The sequence below is a fragment of the Doryrhamphus excisus genome, linkage group LG7, assembly GCF_037039965.1.
Source record: "Doryrhamphus excisus strain RoL-2023G ecotype Guam linkage group LG7, RoL_Dexc_Guam_v1.1, whole genome shotgun sequence".
NCBI lineage: Eukaryota > Metazoa > Chordata > Actinopteri > Syngnathiformes > Syngnathidae > Doryrhamphus > Doryrhamphus excisus.
In genome coordinates this window covers 13810795-13830724 of record NC_136363.1, presented here as the reverse complement: position 1 = coordinate 13830724, position 19930 = coordinate 13810795, and the positions used below count along the sequence as shown (strand labels likewise).

Genomic DNA, 19930 nt, shown 5'->3' with positions numbered 1-19930 from the left:
GGGTTTTCCAATGAATTGTACTTTTGATATCATTACTCAGCAATCCCTTGCCACTTCACACTTTTAATTTCATGGAGAACGATTTCTCAGAAATATATTCCTCATGCTGTTTTGTGGTTGAATACGGCCTATTAATAGTAAACCAAAAATATATAAACATAAGACATTCACAAGACGCAGTCACAGACATTGTGATATGTAGCATTCTATGATCTCACTACAGGAAAACCTGTTTGACCCCATATTCTAAATATGGTTTCTGACAATAGAAGCCTTCAGACATGAAGTAGCACCCCTATCATCACCTTTACATGCTATCACCCAATATACTGTAGGTGGCATAATAATAAGGCATATAACATATAGAAAACCTGTTTACGACCTTCTTCAGGGAATACACTTTATTCTACATTATTAGAGCCCTCTTGACATGAAATAATGACAATGGCCTTTATCCGTCACCCTATAGTTACCTTTACACTCCAATCCAAGATAGTAGCCATAATAAGACATTTAAGCCTTGAAACATTGACAAAGTGTGTGTGTGTGTGTGTGCACATGCGACTTTGTCAAACAAGGCTGCCGGTGAGCTGCTGTGTGTGTTGCACAAACACACTTGATGCTCCAGCCCACTCTGAGATGTGTGCAGACATGCGGGTGGTTGGGCCTGTACATTCTCATTGTGATGTCGTCATTGCCACAACAACAAAGCCATTTCACACCTTTAGTCCACTAAGATGATGAATGACGACTTTAAACATAGACCTTCTCATTAGCATTCACTTGGGGAAAAAACGACTCGGATAGTTGACGGGCAGATCTTAGCATCTTGTCATTACGGATCAATGCCATAAAAGGTGATACTATGAGTCGATTAATGAGGTGACATTTAAATGGCTACATTAATTATCAGCAGCAGCCAATGAGCAAGCTTGTCTTATCTCCTCCACAGGTACAGATAAACATACACATAAAGCGTCAACTGCTTTGGCTGTTATCTTGGATTCTGGCACAACCAAAGGTTTCCAGCACACTCAAAAGGAAACTTAACTTCAGGTGTGTATTTTCATATTTTTCCTTCAAGTCATTTAGAGTCTTATTTCTGTACAGCCTCCACCTCTGTCTGGAGTATGCTTGGTCACTTCTTGATCCTTTCATCGTTCTTCGTCAAGGTTGAGTGCATGATGTTTGATGTAAAAATTATTGCAAAAATATTGTAAAATGAATGTGAGTGGGAGTGGTTGTTTGTCTATATGTGCCCTGTGATTGGCTGGCCACCAGTCAGGGGGGCAGGGGGTCGCCCAAAGTCAGCTGGGATAGGCTCCAGCACCCCCGCGACCCTTGTGAGGATAAGCGGTAGAAAATGAATGAATTAATTTAACATGCTACAGCGGAGGTGTCCAAAATGTTGTGGCTTGATTTTGAACCCGAACGAGAACATGACAAAGAGGGATTAGGGACAGTTAGCAGAGCATAACATGCATATTTTGATATATGGTGGATTGTTTTTTTATTGTTATAAAGAAAAATAATTTTTTATAAAGAAAAGAAAAATCACAGTGGCACGCCAATCCTTCCATTTTTGTGTCTGCGGTTCATGGTGGAACACGTTAGGACACCTCTGCTCCACAATATTAATATTTATTACTACAGTATGACCTGATGGTTGAAAACAATATTCAAACCAATTTTCAGCATATGTTTTTGTTACACAGGTGAAGCCTATTAGGCCAAGATGGAGTCTATTAACCAAAACCACAACATGAACGCTAAATTCCATGGACCACTGGCGGGTATTTATCTGGAGGCGACCAGGGAGAAGATCACCATATACCAAGCCATGAATAAACGCCTGCTCAAACCAGGAACAGCGTTGGCCCTGCTTGAAGCACAAGCTGCCACCGTGGGCATCGTAGACCCAGTGAACAACCGAATACTACCTGTGGCGGACGCCGTCAAAGAGGAGCTACTTGGACCCGAGATGAGAGAGAAGCTCCTCATGGCAGAAAAAGCTGTCACTGGCTACGTGGACCCATACACTAACGGAACCATATCTGTGTTCCAAGCTATGCAGAAGGATTTAGTGCCAAGAGATTACGGCTTGAGGCTCCTGGAAGCACAGTTAGCCACCAAAGGCCTGTTTGATCCCGTTGCAAAGACACATCTTCCCGTTGACTCAGCCATCCAGAAAGGCTACTATGAAAAAGGTCTGTTGGATGACCAGATGTCCGAGTTGAAGGTGTTTTACAATCCAAGCACACAAGAACACGTCAACTATAAAAAACTCTTGGAGAAATGCATCGTGGAACCTGACACGGGCCTGCTACTTCTACCTGTCTTCATCACCTTCAAAGGTCTGAGACGAGGCATTTCCTCAACACAACTTCTCGATTCCAAGATCATTGACAAAGACATTTATGATGATCTGCAGAAGGGAAAGACCACGACTCAACATGTGATGCTGATAGAGAGGGTGAGGGAATATCTTGAAGGTAAAGGCAGCATTGCAGGCATCGCAATACTCTCCACCAGTCAGAAAATGAGCATTTATGAAGCCATGAAGAATCACATTCTGATGCCTGGAACGGCACTAGTTCTACTGGAGGCACAAGCTGCAACTGGATTCATGATTGATCCTATAGAAAATAAAAAATTCACAGTGGACCAGGCTGTGAAAAACAAACTCTTTGGCCCGGAATATTACGCTAAGCTTTGCTCCGCTGAACGAGCAGTAACTGGATACAAAGACCCGTACACAGGGGAAATTATTTCCCTGTTTCAAGCTCTTTCAAAGGATCTCATCGTGAAGGAACATGGGATCCGCCTACTTGAGGCGCAAATTGCCACAGGCGGAATAATCGACCCAATCAACAGCCACAGACTGCCCACAGAGGTGGCCTTCAAAAGAGGCTATTTTGATGAAGAAATGAACACCATATTGGAGGATTCAGGAGATGACACAAAGGGATTCTTTGACCCAAACACAGAGGAGAACCTAACTTATCTTCAGCTGATAGAGAGGTGTGTCATTGATCCTGTCACTGGACTGTGCCTCCTTCCTCTTCATGACAAATCTGATGGATTCAATTTCAGCTTCATTGACTACCAAACTAAGATGGTCTTGAAGAAAAAGAAGGTGAGTGTGACATGTGGCAAGTACATGGGGATGACTGTATCACTGTGGGAACTGCTGATGTCAGAATACTTTAATGAAGAACAGCGGAAGGACATCATACAGAAGTACATACAGGAAAAGCTCACTATCGAGATGATTATCTCAACCGTTATGGAAATCATAGAGACATCTGTTAAAACAACAAAGGTTGTCTTTGAAGGCATCAGAGAAACTGTCACAGCCAAACAGCTGGTAGAGGCTGATATCATTAGCCAGGAGGTCCTCGATGATCTGAAAAAAGGAAAGAAGTCTGTCAAGGAAGTTATAGAGGATCAAAACGTGAGTGTGTACCTTCAGGGGAAAGACAGCATTGCTGGTGTTCTTCTTCCTGACTCCCAAATCCTGACTATCTACCAGGCCAGACAGAAGGGGAAATTAATGCCGGGAACAGCTCTGGTATTACTTGAGGCACAGGCAGCAACAGGGTTCATCATTGATCCCATAGGAAACAGGAAGTTTTCCGTGGATGATGCAGTCAAAGCCAAGGTTGTTGGTCCTGACATGTGCCAAAAGCTGCGCTCTGCAGAGAAGGCGGTGACAGGCTACAAAGACCCATATGATGGGAAAACAATCTCTTTGTTCCAAGCCATGCAAAAAGACCTCATCTTAAAAGATCATGGAATTCGACTCTTGGAGGCACAAATTGCCACCGGCGGGATCATTGATCCAGTAAACAGCCATCGCATTCCAGTCCAAGTAGCTTACAGGAGGGGCTACTTTAATGAGGAGATGAATGAGATCCTGATTGATCCCAGTGATGACACCAAAGGATTCTTTGACCCCAACACCCACGAGAATCTCACGTACTTGCAGCTCATGTCCAGATGTGTCACAGACCCCAGCACTGGACTCTGCCTTCTGCCACTCAAAGGCAGAAGTAACAAAGTCAACATAGACGATACCAGGAAGGAGCTATTCAGGACGACAACTGTTTCAGTCAGGTACGGCCGATTCAAGGGTAAGAACACAACGCTGTGGGATCTTATCAATTCAGAGTATCTGTCAGAGGAAAAAAGACAGGAGATTTTCAGAATGTTCAAGTCACGGAAAATCACAATTGAGGAAATCATTGCGCTTATTTTAGACATCATTGAGAGCAAAGAGATAAAACAGCAAGAAGGGCTGAGCTTCAAAGGCCTGAGGGGAGAGGTTTCTGTTGTGGATCTTTTGGAGCTTGAAATAGTGGATGAAAAAACATACAGCAGCTTGATTGATGGAAAGATTAGGAGCACCGATGTGTTGAAAATGGACAGCGTGCGAGCCTACCTGCAAGGGACGAGTTGTGTGGCTGGGGTGATACTGCAGTCCTCCAACCAGAAGCTAAGCATCTGGGATGCACAGAGAAATGCTATCCTAACACCCGGCACCGCTCTTTGCCTCCTTGAAGCACAAGCAGCCACAGGGTTCATTGTTGATCCTCTGGCAAACAAAAAGCTGACAGTGGAACAAGCGTTCAGGGAGAAGTTAATTGGTCCGCAGATGTATGAAAAGCTTTTATCAGCAGAGAAGGCTGTAACTGGTTACATTGATCCATACACTGGCCAAAAGATTTCTCTTTTCCAAGCCTTGCAGAAGGATCTCATTGTGAAAGAGCATGGCATTCGTTTACTTGAAGCCCAAATTGCCACAGGAGGCATCATTGATCCCATAAAGTATCTTCATCTCCCTCTTGAGGTCGCATATAGGAAAGGTTATTTTGATGAAGAACTTAATCAAATTCTGTTGGACCCGACTGATGACACAAAGGGATTTTTTGACCCAAATACCAAAGAGAATCTGACATATTTGGAAATGTTAGCTAGATGTGTAAAAGATAAGGAAACCGGATTGTTTCTCTTGCCAATGACTGGTACACCAAAAGCTTCAAGGACAAATGTGAAAATGTACACTGATGGCCAGATTAAACAGGAGTTTGTCGAGACAACCGTGAGCATATCAGTTGGACACTTTGCGGGAAAATCTGTTTCCCTTTGGGACTTGCTCCACTCTGGCTATTTCACTCAAGACCAGCGCCTTGAACTGATTGAAAAATTCCGAGCAAGAAAGGTTAGCATCCACAACATAATCACAATTGTCATTTCAACAATTGAGAAACTGGTGAAGAGTGAAACCCCCCAAATAATCATGGGCCTCAGAAAGCCTTTGTCTGCCAAACAACTGCTCGATTCTGGTATTCTTAATGCTGATACGTTCAAACAAATCGAAGAAGAGAAAGTGACTCTTGAAGAAGTTGGCCAGCGTGAGCATGTGAGACGATACCTGATTGGAACCACAAGCATTGCTGGGGTTAAAATGTATCCATCCCAGACAGTTGTGAGCATATATGCTGCACAGCAGGACGGTGTGTTGAGTCATGGCATTGCACTTTTACTTCTTGAAGCACAGGCATCAACAGGATGGGTTATTGATCCTCTCAAGAATAAGTTCTACACTGTTGATCAAGCTGCCCGAGAGGAAGTAATTGGACCAGATGTACATCAGCAGCTTGTGTTAGCTGAACGAGCTGTCACTGGCTATAAAGATCCCTACACTGAAGCAACAATATCCTTATATGAGGCCATGGATGAACAGCTCATTCAGAGAAGTGTTGGCATCCGTCTTCTTGAAACACAAATAGCAACAGGTGGAATAATAGACCCAAATTTGAGCACCAGGCTTCCTGTTGACGTGGCCGTCAAAAAGAGGCTTTTGGATGATGAACTCGGAAATCTTCTGCTGAGCTCCACTGATGAAACAAAGGGGTATTTTGACCCAAATACCAAAGAAAAAATCTCCTACCTGGAGCTAATGCAGAGATGTGAAAACGATCCAGAAACTGGACTACTTCTTCTACCATTGCAAAAAGAGAAATCCAACATTCTTCACACAGACGAACAGATACAACTCAAGTTTCAAAACACAACATTTGTCATGACTGCCGGGAAATTCAAAAACAAAAAAGTGACATTATGGGAAGTGTTGTTGTCTGAATATATATCCCAACATAAAAAGGAACAGCTCATGCGGCAATATAAGACTGGTACCATGACAACTGATGAATTAATTGAAATACTCACAGTCATCATTACAGAGGTGTCATCTAAAGAAATAAAGTTCAAAGGACTGAGGAAGCAGGTGTCTGCAAGTGAGTTGTTTGAGTCCAAGATCATCTCAAAAGACCTTTTTACACAAATCATACAAGGGAAAGTAACTGAAGAAAATGTAAACAAAATGGAGTCCATACAGAAGTATCTTAGAGCTACAAACTGTATAGCTGGTGTCAGAGTTGAGTCTACAAAGACGGTTATGAGCATATATGAAGCAAAGACGAGAGGCCTGCTGACCCCCGGTACGTCTCTTGTATTAGTGGAAGCACAAGCTGCCACTGGCTTTGTCATTGACCCACTCAAGAACAAGAAACTTACCGTAGAAGAAGCTGTGGCCCAGGGAGTGGTTGGTCGTGAGTGGAAAAACAAACTACTCTCAGCAGAACGAGCAGTTACAGGATACACAGACCCCTACACTGGTGAGACGATCTCCTTATTCCAGGCATTGATTAAGGATCTCATTGTCAAAGATCATGGCATTCGTCTCCTTGAAGCTCAAATTGCCACAGGAGGCATCATTGACCCAGTACACAGTCACAGAGTGCCAGTGCAGGTGGCTTACCAAAGAGGATACTTTGACGAGGAAATGAACCAGATCTTGTCTGACCCAGATGATGATACCAAGGGTTTTTTTGATCCCAACACACAAGAGAACCTCACCTATCTCCAACTAATAGAGAGGTGTGTCACTGACCCAATGACAGGCCTCAACTTACTCTCAATTGTGAAGAAAGGGGAGTTCTATTTCTTTGTTGATGAGGCCACAAAACTCATTCTGAAATCGACGACAACCACCAAAGCAGGAGGCAAGTACCAAGGAATGACAGTGTCGCTGTGGGATCTGCTCTACTCCAGATACATCACTGAAGCTAAGAGGAGAGAACTTGTTCAGCAGTACAAGTCTGGAGCCATCACAATCCAACGCTTTCTGGAGATCACCTTGATGATCATTCAGCAGCAGACAACCACCACCTCATCATCAGTCATCACATGTGTGACACCAGAAACAACACTGGACAGCAGCAACTCAAAAACCACCATCACCACCACCGTCACAGAGATCACAGACATTGAAAACTTCCATGGAATAAGGAAGGACGTCAGCGCATCAGAGTTGCTTGAATCAAAAATCATCGACGAGGACGTCTACAAAAGTCTCTCCGCAGGAAAAGTCACAGTTGAGCAAGTGAGTCAAATGTACTCTGTCCGCAAGTACCTGGAGGGGACAAACAGCATTGCAGGAGTGTACTCACAGTCAACCAAGGAGATCCTGAGCATCTACGAAGCCAAATCCAGAGGCTGGCTGACTCCTGGTACGTCTCTGGTTCTGTTGGAAGCCCAAGCGGCCACTGGCTTTGTCATTGACCCGGTCAACAACAACAAACTTTCTGTAGAAGAAGCTGTGGCCCAGGGAGTGGTTGGCAGCGAGTTTAAAAACAAACTACTCTCAGCAGAACGAGCAGTCACAGGATACAGAGACCCTTACACCGAGAAAACAATCTCTTTGTTCCAGGCCTTGAAAAAAGATCTGATAGTCAAAGATCATGGAATCCGTCTCCTTGAAGCTCAAATTGCCACAGGAGGCATCATTGACCCAGTACACAGTCACAGAGTGCCAGTGCAGGTGGCTTACCAAAGAGGATACTTTGACGAGGAAATGAACCAGATTCTGTCTGATCCAGATGATGACACCAAGGGCTTTTTTGATCCCAACACACAAGAGAACCTCACTTATCTTCAACTAATTGAGAGATGTATCACAGACCCTATCACTGGACTTAGTTTGTTGGTTATTGTGAAGAAAGGGGAGTTCTATTTCTTTGTTGATGAGGCCACAAAACTCATTCTGAAATCGACGACAACCACCAAAGCAGGAGGCAAGTACCAAGGAATGACAGTGTCGCTGTGGGATCTGCTCTACTCCAGATACATCACTGAAGCTAAGAGGAGAGAACTTGTTCAGCAGTACAAGTCTGGAGCCATCACAATCCAACGCTTTCTGGAGATCACCTTGATGATCATTCAGCAGCAGACAACCACCACCTCATCATCAGTCGTCACATGTGTGACACCAGAAACAACACTGGACAGCAGCATCTCAAAAACCACCATCACCACCATGACAGAGACCACAGACATTGAAAACTTCCATGGAATAAGGAAGGACGTCAGCGCATCAGAGTTGCTTGAATCAAAAATCATCGATGAGGACGTCTACAAAAGTCTCTCCGCAGGAAAAGTCACAGTTGAGCAAGTGAGTCAAATGTACTCTGTCCGCAAGTACCTGGAGGGGACAAACAGCATTGCAGGAGTGTACTCACAGTCAACCAAGGAGATCCTGAGCATCTACGAAGCCAAATCCAGAGGCTGGCTGACTCCTGGTACGTCTCTGGTTCTGTTGGAAGCCCAAGCAGCCACTGGCTTTGTCATTGACCCGGTCAACAACAACAAACTTTCTGTAGAAGAAGCTGTGGCCCAGGGAGTGGTTGGCAGCGAGTTTAAAAACAAACTACTCTCAGCAGAACGAGCAGTCACAGGATACAGAGACCCTTACACCGAGAAAACAATCTCTTTGTTCCAGGCCTTGAAAAAAGATCTGATAGTCAAAGATCATGGAATCCGTCTGCTTGAAGCTCAAATTGCCACAGGAGGCATCATTGACCCAGTACACAGTCACAGAGTGCCAGTGCAGGTGGCTTACCAAAGAGGATACTTTGACGAGGAAATGAACCAGATTCTGTCTGATCCAGATGATGACACCAAGGGCTTTTTTGATCCCAACACACAAGAGAACCTCACCTATCTCCAACTTATAGAGAGGTGTGTCACTGACCCCTCCACTGGTCTGAGTTTGCTCCCGTTGCACAAGTAAAAAGCAACTTTAACTTTTGCTCTTGTACTTTGTTTGCATCTTAATATATACTGTCATGAATACAATTTTTAATCTGATTGCACTGAATACTTTTCTTATAATTTTATAAAAAATACTTTATAATTTTGAAAAAAATATAGGACATTGGTGTGTTGTTTTTAATTACCAGCAACATACCTTTGTTTCATTGTGGTAAGGAGTGATTGAGATCCAAACGCCATTCTATCCATTCAATCACTTTTAGTTTTAGTTGAAGTTTACCAAACCCTTTTCTATAATTTTGAGATACATGTGAGAACTAATTCTTGTTTTCATTGAAATAATTATGCCCTAAATATTTTAAACATGTTTTCCTGCATTGTTGAAAAATCAGTGATTGAATAAATGAATGTGAGAACTTATTCTTGTTTTTTTATTTAAATAATTATGCCCACATATATATTAAAATGATCCTTTATGTCCAGTATATTCAAATATGAGCCTAATAGAGGGAAAATTGAAGTACACATACAATGTTGTCTGGTAAAAAACATACACATACATAACAATAGAGGAATGTATAGATTTATTGTTATTTCCCTGTAACAATAGCAATATTTCCATCTGGACAGACTGTTATTGTACACCATTATCATTTACACACTACTCCAACTTGTCCAGCAACTGTCGAATGTCTTCTTGTCCACGATAAATCCTCTTCAGTCCTCTTGGAAGATATCGACAGGAAGACAGATTGAGATAGTTGAGTGCCGTTGTTTGGCCGATGAGTGGTCTGCCAACAATAGAGACGATGGTAAAACTAGTAAATGGGAAGTACGTTCAGTCCATGCGTTCCTGGTACCTGAGGGCAGATGTCGTGATCCTGGTCCCGCTCAGGTTGAGTGAACGCAGAGTGTTGCCTTCAGTGGCTCGAGCAAGGTGGGACATGGCGACCTCCAGGTCCTCCTCTGAGAAGAGCTGATTGGCGATGTCCAGCTGTTGCAGTGTCTGGTTCCACTTCTGCGTCACCATGTGGAGGCCCTTCTTCAGGGACGACGAACCACCGTGGCTGCTGAAATATTGTCCCCAGAACAGACATTCCAGATCTGCCGGGCACAAAGTAAGCACCATTCATTAGAAATAAACACAATCCAGATTTCGCAAGGTGGAAATAGAAAACATTTTAAAATTACCGTATTTTCTGGACTATAATTCGTACCAGAGTGTAAGTCGCACAAGGCCAAAAATAAACAATGGGGTCGAATAAAACATACATAAGTCGCACTGGAGCACAAGTTGCATTTTTTGCGGGTAATTTATTTTACAAACTACTTGACCAAAACAGACATCAAGTTCTAACAATAAAAGAATAGAGAACAGGCTGAATAGGCGTAAGATATGCTAACGCAATGCTTATTCAGCTCCACGAAAAATAAACATGAACAGAAAAGGTGTCCATTGTTTATGTAACATCAACAGGTTTTTCATTAATTAGTCGCTCTACGTCGCAGGAACAGCCAAACTATGAAAATATGGTATTTGTATTTTTTTTAATTGTCTTTTTTTCCTCAAAATTAAAACCCATAATGAATGAAATTCCAATAAAAGAAATGTATTTTAAAACATATTAAAAAAATCTTTTTATCATACAATTAAAAAAAACAACAAAACAAAACGAAGACACTACAAACATTGACATTGGCCATAAAAGTGACTGTTGTAATTATTAGTTATGTTTAGAACCCTACCTTCCAGGATTAAGTCCTAAATCTTTCTGACACACTTACTAAGCACATTGTACATAAAGAAAATATAGCTACTCATCACTACTGAATGATAATATAAAATGATTCATTGACAGATGGAATCTGCATCTAGCCAAAACTAAATTATTGCATCTCAGCATACAATTATGGTGCATTCAAGAACTGTGGGTCAGCTATTGAAGCAAAACAGTGTCAGTGTCAGCTTTGTGTCAGACGTGGAAAAGCAAATCATGAGTGCAAAATGTTATAATTAATAAATAACTGAGTAAATTCACAATTACCAATATAAAATGAATGGCCAACAGGTCACACTCTAGACACCCTGAACTAACCTTTCCTTCTCCACCACCAATGAAGAGAATGCTTTCCAGCGTGAGCTATCATTAAAAATATTCCTCACTACATATACAAAACAAGGCTAGAGTAAAAACCTTTTCATTACCATGACAGGGCAACGCCGCAAGACCAGCCGACGTGATTCGCGAGCAGCCGCGCAGGTCCAGCACTCGCAGCTGGGTGGAGGCAAACAGAATGTCCCACAAGTCTTTGTCGTTCATGTAGGAGTAAGATGTGGTGGCAATACAGAGCTCCTCCAGTGAGGGGAAGCCCAATGACAATTCGGTGCCGCTACGCATGGTCTTGTGCAGAGGTCGGACGTTCAGCATCCGGAAAGTCTGACATCAAGTACAATCGGTGGATGGATATGCCGTGCGAGTAGTCAGGAAATAATCCTCCAAACAAATATTTTATTTACCTTAAGTTTGGGGCATGCAGTCTGTAGCGCTTGGATGCAAATAGGAAGTTCGCCATCTTTACTGTCCAGCTTCGTGTTGACCTCCAACAACTCCAGATCACGACAGCATCCCCTCTGAAAGCCCAAAACACGGTGAACGCTGTCTATGATGCTTTGCACACATCCATGTGAGAAACATGTTCTTACAGAGATGGCAGTCAACAGTCGGTCATTCTTCAGGCCGTGAGTGAACCAAATCTGTCTTATCTGACATCCGTAGAGTTCCAGGTAACTCAGAAGACCCTCCACCTGAAACTACAGCACAGAATAATATGTATACACTCACATAAACGTGAATTATGCAACAAAGGGGTGGGAAACAAGAATTACCTCTGTGTACTGGAGGTTTAAGCTCTGCAGAGAGCAGCTGTGCAGGCCGAGGCTTTGGAAGCCCACCTCCGTCAGGCCCGAGCAGTAGGAGAGTGTGAGGGCACCGAGATGAGGGCAAAACTTGGACACGACCTACATGTCATCATCATGTCACAAACAAGGTGGAATTATTAACCTCAATTATTTGATTGACAGACTCATCACAAAATGCCGCATACCTCTAGGCCAGTGGTGTCCAAACTTTTTAAACCGAGGGTTGCATGCTAAAAAAAATATGTTGGGCCACTTGGCTATGAACTCCATTCATTCATTTTCTACCGCTTATCCTCACGAGGGTCCTCGTGGAAGGTGCTGGAGCCTATCCCAGCTGTCTTCGGGCGAGAGGCGGGGTAAACCCTGGACTGGTGGCCAGCCAATCGCAGGGCACATATAGACCACCGTGCAGCCTGAAGAACTCCAATTTCCTCCCAAGTTTTCATTAGGGTTTTCAATATTATTTAATGTAATCAAACAAACACCCCCTCCCCAAATGCCACTATGGAAAATATAAAAAGTGCATGTCTTCAGAGCCTTTCTTGGGGGAGCCACATGATCTTGTAGCTCCCCCATGTGTTTACGGCCTTAAACAACAGCATAAAGTATTCATACTTGATGCTCTTTACTCTGTATCGTTTTACTTCCACTATGTGCTGACCAAAAAAAGAAGCACAGACCACACTTTTGACATCCCTGCTTTAACAGCCCTTCATCAAGGTCAAACATGCGACATGACCTAAAATCACGAGAGCAACCGCAACCCTTGTTGACTATTTAGCTTGTTAGCTTCCTTTGTGAAAACACATAAGCCGACAATGGTAATTAAAGAGAGAAGGGGAGTTGATTCAAGTAATTGATGGGCTTAAACCTGCATTGTATGGTGAGTAAACAATGGCAATTGAAGATTGAAGACTTTATTTCGAATGGGTGTTGCTTACTTTGTGCCGACAGAGCTGGAGCAACAGCTCTTGTTTTGTAAATGTTGATCCGAAATCGGTGCAGAAGGCGTTCATGTAGGTCGGCTGTATGAAAAGTCATGGAAGTGGACCCATCTCAGCCTTTAGCGACACCACAGCGTGGTTAGATTTGTGTGCACGTAATGCCTATCCGAGCTGTCTTCGGCGAGAGGTGGGGTATACCCTGGACTGGTCGCCAGCCAATCACAGGGCACATATAAACAAACACCCATTCACACACACATTCATACCTATGGACAATTTGGAATTGCCAATTAACCTAGCAGCACCCCTGCGACCCTCGTGAGGATAAGTGGTAGAAAATGAATAAATGAATGAATGAATACACATCATACCACACAGAAGTTTGCAAGGCGAGGAATGAGTCAACATATGCTCCAGCGATGCGTATTTAGCATTTTCAAGGGTCAAAATGGGGGCAGAGTACAAAAAAAAATGTACATGCTGGCAAGTCTAAAGTCCTTAATGCATGTTTGTATCTGCACTGAAACATTATCAGTATCATGCACACATTCTAAGTGTGAGTACATGTTTTGGTGACTTACATCTACTGCATAGTTGACATTCTTGGTCCAGTGATGGAGGGAGAACTCTCGCAGTTGTGAGAATCTAAGAAAGCAAATATTTTTTTGTGCTGAATTTGACACAGCTCATCCAAATACCAAATCCTCATTTACCTCTTCTGTGCCAGCCAGTCTATCGTGTACTTGATTTTGCTCTCGGTTTTCGGGAGCTGAGTCTTCCCCGTTGCGATCCAGCAGTGGCCGAGCGAGACCTTTCGCCACAGGACGGGGCTGGAGGCGGCAACGTTCCACAGGCGACAGACTCTCCCTACCCTATGTGACAAACACAACCCAGCTTAATAATGCCATCATTTATGTCAGAGAGGTGAAAAAGTAAAACTACCTGCACAGAAATGGCACAGCGCCATCTTGGGTAACAACCATCTTAAAAATATTGACCAGCACCTCCTCTGGAAGCATTTGCCCCCATCTGTGGTCACTTGGTGCCTCCAGTACAAACTCAGGCATCTCCTCTTTTTGCTTGACAACCAGTGCAGTCATCAGCTTTTTTCTCTTAGTTGGAATGCTTTTCCCTTTTCCTTTAGTCACCTTCCTCTTTTTGCATCCCTTCCTCTTGGGGGCCCAGGCAGAGCCGTCATATTGAGCGGTGCTGCTGGATATCACTAAGAGCATGTCCTCACCCTCGTGGACGGTGTAGTTGGGCCGAGCCACCCTGTTTACTCTGGCCTTTTTCTTCTTTTTAGCCTTTTGAGGCTGACTGGAGTTCCTATTCAAAGTAGCATTTTTTTGTGACATTTCTCCATCTCCTACTTGGCTGGACGCATTCAATTTACACCCACCAGCGTCCTTGTCATCTTCGCTGTGGACTGAAAGTGCCCCATCAGCAGAGGCCATTGTGATGATGTTATCTTGTCTTTACCACAAGCTTGGTCCAGAGAAAAGCAGACAATGGTGAAGCTGTCCATCTGAAAACAGAATGGGAGTCATGTGAGCAGACTTGAGAGGATCCTTTGATGAATTCATTGTCCAAGAAAAGTAGATTCAGGATTAACTCATTGTTATTTCTTTTGGATCTTTAATTAAACACAAACCTCATTAACTATGACCTCAATCCTAAGGCGAGTGCTCCATTACTTTCAAGGTGATACGGCATTTTGTTTGTAATCATAAAATATGATTATGTTAGTCGTATTATTAAATTACCTTGAAGCTCTTGTGGTTGAACCATATTGCCAGACCCAAACGTTTAAGACAGACTAAGTAAAAAAAAAGAAAGAAAAACCCGGAACTACTAACTTTTTATTACACAACATAAGACAAAGCCAAATTGACAGGCTAGCGCTACAGCTAGCTAAGGAAGCTAACTACAACACGCGGCATTAAGACAAAAATCGTTAATTCCGTAAGCGTGAGCCGACGTTAAATAGTATCAACCATCCTATTTTAAAAGATACGTTATTTCAGTAGTTTACAATCTATTGTCCAAGCCTCAACGAGCTGTTCTGCAGTTGCTACTAAACGACTAGCATAAGGAGCGCTATGTATAGGAATCCCGCGATTGGTGGAACGTTTGCCTAAGGCCCGCCTTTCATGGTATTATCCAATCACAATGTGGTGTTTTCTTCCGGGGTTCAACGACCAGCAAAGACGCGTTGCAGTGGTGTGGGACTTTTGCTACGGTAAAATAAAAATATTAACGTTTCAAATGTTATTCGGGTAGCCTGCATGTTATTTAGTCATACAGAAAGTGTACAGCAGCAGCACTAAATAGAGAGTGTTCGATCATCAGACTGCTGTCTTTGATGCTAACTTTAGCTGCTGGTGTGGCTGCTAAACAATTGTAATATTGTATAATATTATATAATTATTACTATATAATATTAATATTGTGACAACAATTTACGGTGTTTGTTGACAGAAAGTGCTGGAAATGGAGGCGAACGGAAGTCACTCTCTCAGTGGAAAAGCAGCTGTAACTGAAGATAACTTGAGTAAGTACAAATACGTGGATATTCCACTACTGAAATGACCCTGACCTAATCAGCCAGTGTTTGTGTTTTTACAGGAGATGAGTATTACTGGAAGCTGACAGCAGACTTTATTGGTCCTCAGTCGGGGGAAGGATTGGACCTCGGTAAAGAACTTTGCAAAAATAGAATATTAATTCAAGTCGGGCTGATGAAGGAGGACAATAACTTCCCATGGATTGCCGTCATTGATTGGCTGAAGAGGATCTTCCCAGCTCACCGGTCAGCTGACTTCTGGCGGCTAATTGAAAGAGGGAGTACAGCAAACTTGAGTTTGGAAGGTGAGGCCTGGCTGACCTTTCTGGAAACGTATGTCAACGTTAACTTTGTCGGCCCCATATGTGACAGCATCGAAGTGGAACGGGAACATCTTTTGAAAATGAAAGACTTTTCCGAACAGGCCAAATCTATCGAAGTGACAAACGGCTTCATTCGGAGTTGAGCAACTTTGTGACGAGGGAGAGGATTTCCCCGATCAACTTGGTCACTTGGCTTAGAAACTTCAACTCGGAATTTTGTAAAGATGGGAAAATTGTGAAATCGTATATAAAGTCCTGAAGAGTAAGATCAAAAAGCTAAAAATGTTGTACGTTAATACAGAAATGAGAAGTCACAGGAAGAATGCCACCATGGAAAATCTTCTCCAAAGTCCATTTGAACTGGTGAAGTCGAGAAGCAGCACCTTTGAATTGATGGCAAAGAAACGCATGAAAAGAGACCTGCATTCTGACAAAGTCACCATCAAGGAGGGATATGATGACTATGAAATTCCTCTTGGTGAGGAGTCAAAGAAGATAACTTCAGACCAATTTGTCAGGAAAGGAGTGCCTCATTTTGATGCAAGCGAGGATGGCATGGACGTGTCCGAAAGCAGAGGGGACTCTAAAGACGAAGAGTCGCCGTCACTGCTTGGCATGGCGCTGCTGTCTGTTCAAAGGCTGTCTAGTGTGTGTCGCGGGCAAACCAAAGACTGCAAAGGCATTTCATTGGAGCTCCTGAAAAACCAGTACACGCGAACATGCAAGAAGCATGCAAAGATTTCCCACAAAGCAAAGCTCCTACAAACAGGATGTACCACTCGGATGATATTTAATTCATGTCAGCAGTGTGATGGATGGAGGTTCTTCTTCTGAGTACTGAACGTGGTGTTTAAAGTAATGCACAAGGTACTTGATGTTGTTTAAAGAGTCACATTCTTCCAGCCAGCACATCAAGATTGATGAGCAGCATGTTTAAATTTCCCAGAATTCTTCACTCTGGATTTTCTCCTGCTGACATTGATCTCCGAGGTCACTCAGTCTGTGCTTTTTGACATGGCCACAATAAGTTGTGCTGTTTTACATTTGACCACTGGGGGCGCTATTGAGGTCTAATGGATACAGTACTGTATTACTGTACGGGTATATACGTCTATTGAGAGTATGGTAGATATATTTCTTTATGGTAGATATATTTCTTATATATCTTTCTTTTTGTTTGTATGTTTTTGTGTGTCCCGTCCAGCCATTGGGGCAGATAGTATTGTTGATCTAAATGCCCTTACATGCTAAACAGATTTGCTCTGTGTCAGGAAAGGTGTAAGCTACAACTAGAAAAGAAACTGGGGGGGCAGTAGAGAGAGAGAGAGAGAGAGAGAGAGAGAGAGAGAGAGAGAGAGAGAGAGAGAGAGAAAACAGCAACAACAACAATTCCCATAACAACAACAGTGACAAACAGGACTGCATGAGTTAAATGTCAATGATGGCTAAGGGTCACAATGGAGATGATATCAGTGAAATGAAACAGTCCAACTTACCAATGGCAATAGTAACAATGAAGACATGAACCGTTATAGTAAACAGAATTACAGCCATACAGTTACAGTAATTAAAATCTCACTGCTTGACATTATTACTGTAATAATAGCATACCAATAGCATAAAGACATGAGAGTATGGTAGATATATTTAACATAAAAGCAAAGATAAGAACTATGAAAATTTATCAATTTATATATGACTAAAATGATTAAGCATTATTATTAGTAGTTGTATTTGTTCAGTATTATTATTCTACAGTTTTACTATCTTGTTTCTGATGAAGTAATTATGATTTGTTTCATTTGTCATGATGATGAAGGTACCAAATAGATCTCCCGCTCCATTTGGCCTCAGATACCCCCGTGACCTCTGACTCTGCTAACTGCAGCGGGTCAGGGGCGCCCTACCTGCACAAGGTAGCTCACCTGGACATGCAGCTGTACTGTGACTTCTACGCCGTGTGGGTCTCCCTCATGGTGAGGCCATGCAGGAAACCCTGAAAAGTGTGTGTCTTGCATAACGATGTGACCTCACGGGCGTGCAACAGCGTGATGCTCGTTCTGGGCGTGCCCCTCAACAGCCTGGCTCTGTACATCTTCTGCGGCCACCGCCGCTCGCAGTCAGCAGCATGAGTATTGACCGCTACCTGGCTGTGGTGCACGCCTCAAGCACGCAGCATCCGTGGCGGGAGCGCAGGTGCGGCCGGGTGCGTCAGTGTGGCCGTCTGAACTCTAGCGGTTTCCAGGTCAGTGCACACACACACACATACACAGACACTCACAATACATTAGAAATGTTAACCCTGTTACAGACCAATGCACTAGAGCTGAGCACCTCCTGCGCCCTCCTTCCTGCCCTCTTGTACCTCACCATCCTGGAGTTCCTCCTCACGCTCCTCTCATCCAGCGGGGTTTGATGGCCCACCAGCACAGACGAGGGAGAAGGGCACGCGCCGCCAGGCTACTGACGGCCGTCCTCCTCATCTTCACCGTCTGCTTCACACCCTTCCACGTCCGCCATGTGCTGCTGTACTTCGGCGTCCACACGGGAGCGGGGGGGCACCCCGGCACAGGTGACGTGCTGGCTTGCCATGTCACTGTGACACTGAGCAGCCTGATCAGCTGCCTGGATCAGGTGGTTTACTGCCTGATGGCGGACAGCTTCAAGAGGGTGTGGAGAACCCGCAGGAGAGGAGCACCGGCGCTGCGTTGGCGATAACTCACCAGGGTCGCTACGCTCACGCTGACCAGAGCGCCTATGTCTGCCGGCGTCATGGAGCAGAAACATGGACATGAGTGATGGCAGGAGAAGATCATCCTGATCAGCTTCTTCCACACCAAACACTTCCGAGCAGGTGCACCGCACTGGGGGATTCATTTGAAGACGCCCAAGTTGTGTCTTTTGGTGAAAGCCAGTGGTTTCATGTTATTTCTGAGTTGATTTAAAATGTATGAATGGTTTCATAGTTGGTCATAAATACGTTAAAAATGTACAGTAAAATGGTTAAAAAGCTATGGCCAAAACATTAAAAGTGAGACATCTTCAAAAAGAATTGTTTCAATGACAGCAAGAGTGAGTGCTCATCTCGCTATTAGACAATCTTTGACGTATATCCTCTCTCAGTGAAGCAAATATCCACTTATTGTTCATTCATTCATTAATTTTCTACCGCTTATTCCTCACGAGGGTGAGCAGCATGTTTAAATTTCCCAGAATTCTTCACTCTGGATTTTCTCCTGCTGACATTGATCTCCGAGGTCACTCAGTCTGTGCTTTTTGACATGGCCACAATAAGTTGTGCTGTTTTACATTTGACCACTGGGGGCGCTATTGAGGTCTAATGGATACAGTACTGTATTACTGTACGGGTATATACGTCTATTGAGAGTATGGTAGATATATTTCTTTATGGTAGATATATTTCTTATATATCTTTCTTTTTGTTTGTATGTTTTTGTGTGTCCCGTCCAGCCATTGGGGCAGATAGTATTGTTGATCTAAATGCCCTTACATGCTAAACAGATTTGCTCTGTGTCAGGAAAGGTGTAAGCTACAACTAGAAAAGAAACTGGGGGGGCAGTAGAGAGAGAGAGAGAGAGAGAGAGAGAGAGAGAGAAAAAAAACAGCAACAACAACAATTCCCATAACAACAACAGTGACAAACAGGACTGCATCAGTTAAATGTCAATGATGGCTAAGGGTCACAATGGAGATGATATCAGTGAAATGAAACAGTCCAACTTACCAATGGCAATAGTAACAATGAAGACATGAACCGTTATAGTAAACAGAATTACAGCCATACAGTTACAGTAATTAAAATCTCACTGCTTGACATTATTACTGTAATAATATCATACCAATAGCATAAAGACATGAGAGTATGGTAGATATATTTAACATAAAAGCAAAGATAAGAACTATGAAAATTTATCAATTTATATATGACTAAAATGATTAAGCATTATTATTAGTAGTTGTATTTGTTCAGTATTATTATTCTACAGTTTTACTATCTTGTTTCTGATGAAGTAATTATGATTTGTTTCATTTGTCATGATGATGA

At 43.1% G+C, this 19930-nt stretch overlaps 2 protein-coding genes and 1 long non-coding RNA gene across 5 annotated transcripts; 2 read left to right on the top strand and 1 right to left on the bottom strand.

The window, feature by feature from the left end:
- Positions 1-952: 952 nt before the first annotated feature.
- Positions 953-9544, top strand: eppk1 (epiplakin 1). Its single transcript, XM_078792165.1, has 2 exons — positions 953-1056; positions 1716-9544. Exon 2 carries the CDS (start codon positions 1736-1738, stop codon positions 9131-9133), a length of 7398 nt encoding a protein of 2465 aa, XP_078648291.1. The 5' UTR covers positions 953-1056; positions 1716-1735; the 3' UTR covers positions 9134-9544.
- A 137-nt stretch (positions 9545-9681) lies between these two features.
- Positions 9682-15088, bottom strand: fbxl6 (F-box and leucine-rich repeat protein 6). 2 transcript variants are annotated; one of them, XM_058047627.2, is made up of 10 exons: positions 14742-15088; positions 13921-14503; positions 13692-13850; positions 13560-13623; positions 12002-12133; positions 11819-11926; positions 11633-11746; positions 11321-11552; positions 9975-10218; positions 9682-9905 (listed from the first exon to the last, which is right to left on the bottom strand). In XM_058047627.2, exons 2-10 carry the CDS (start codon positions 14430-14432, stop codon positions 9776-9778), a joined length of 1695 nt encoding a protein of 564 aa, XP_057903610.2. In that variant the 5' UTR covers positions 14433-14503; positions 14742-15088; the 3' UTR covers positions 9682-9775. The 2 variants fall into 2 exon arrangements, with proteins under 2 accessions (XP_057903610.2, XP_057903613.2); XM_058047630.2 differs by having other exon boundaries at positions 11321-11390.
- Positions 14878-18896, top strand: LOC144899543 (uncharacterized). 2 transcript variants are annotated; one of them, XR_013627732.1, is made up of 4 exons: positions 14878-15217; positions 15457-15529; positions 15604-16731; positions 17684-18896. It is a non-coding gene; the product is annotated as an uncharacterized LOC144899543 (long non-coding RNA). The 2 variants fall into 2 exon arrangements; XR_013627731.1 differs by lacking the exon at positions 17684-18896 and having other exon boundaries at positions 14882-15217; positions 15604-17209.
- Positions 18897-19930: the final 1034 nt, after the last annotated feature.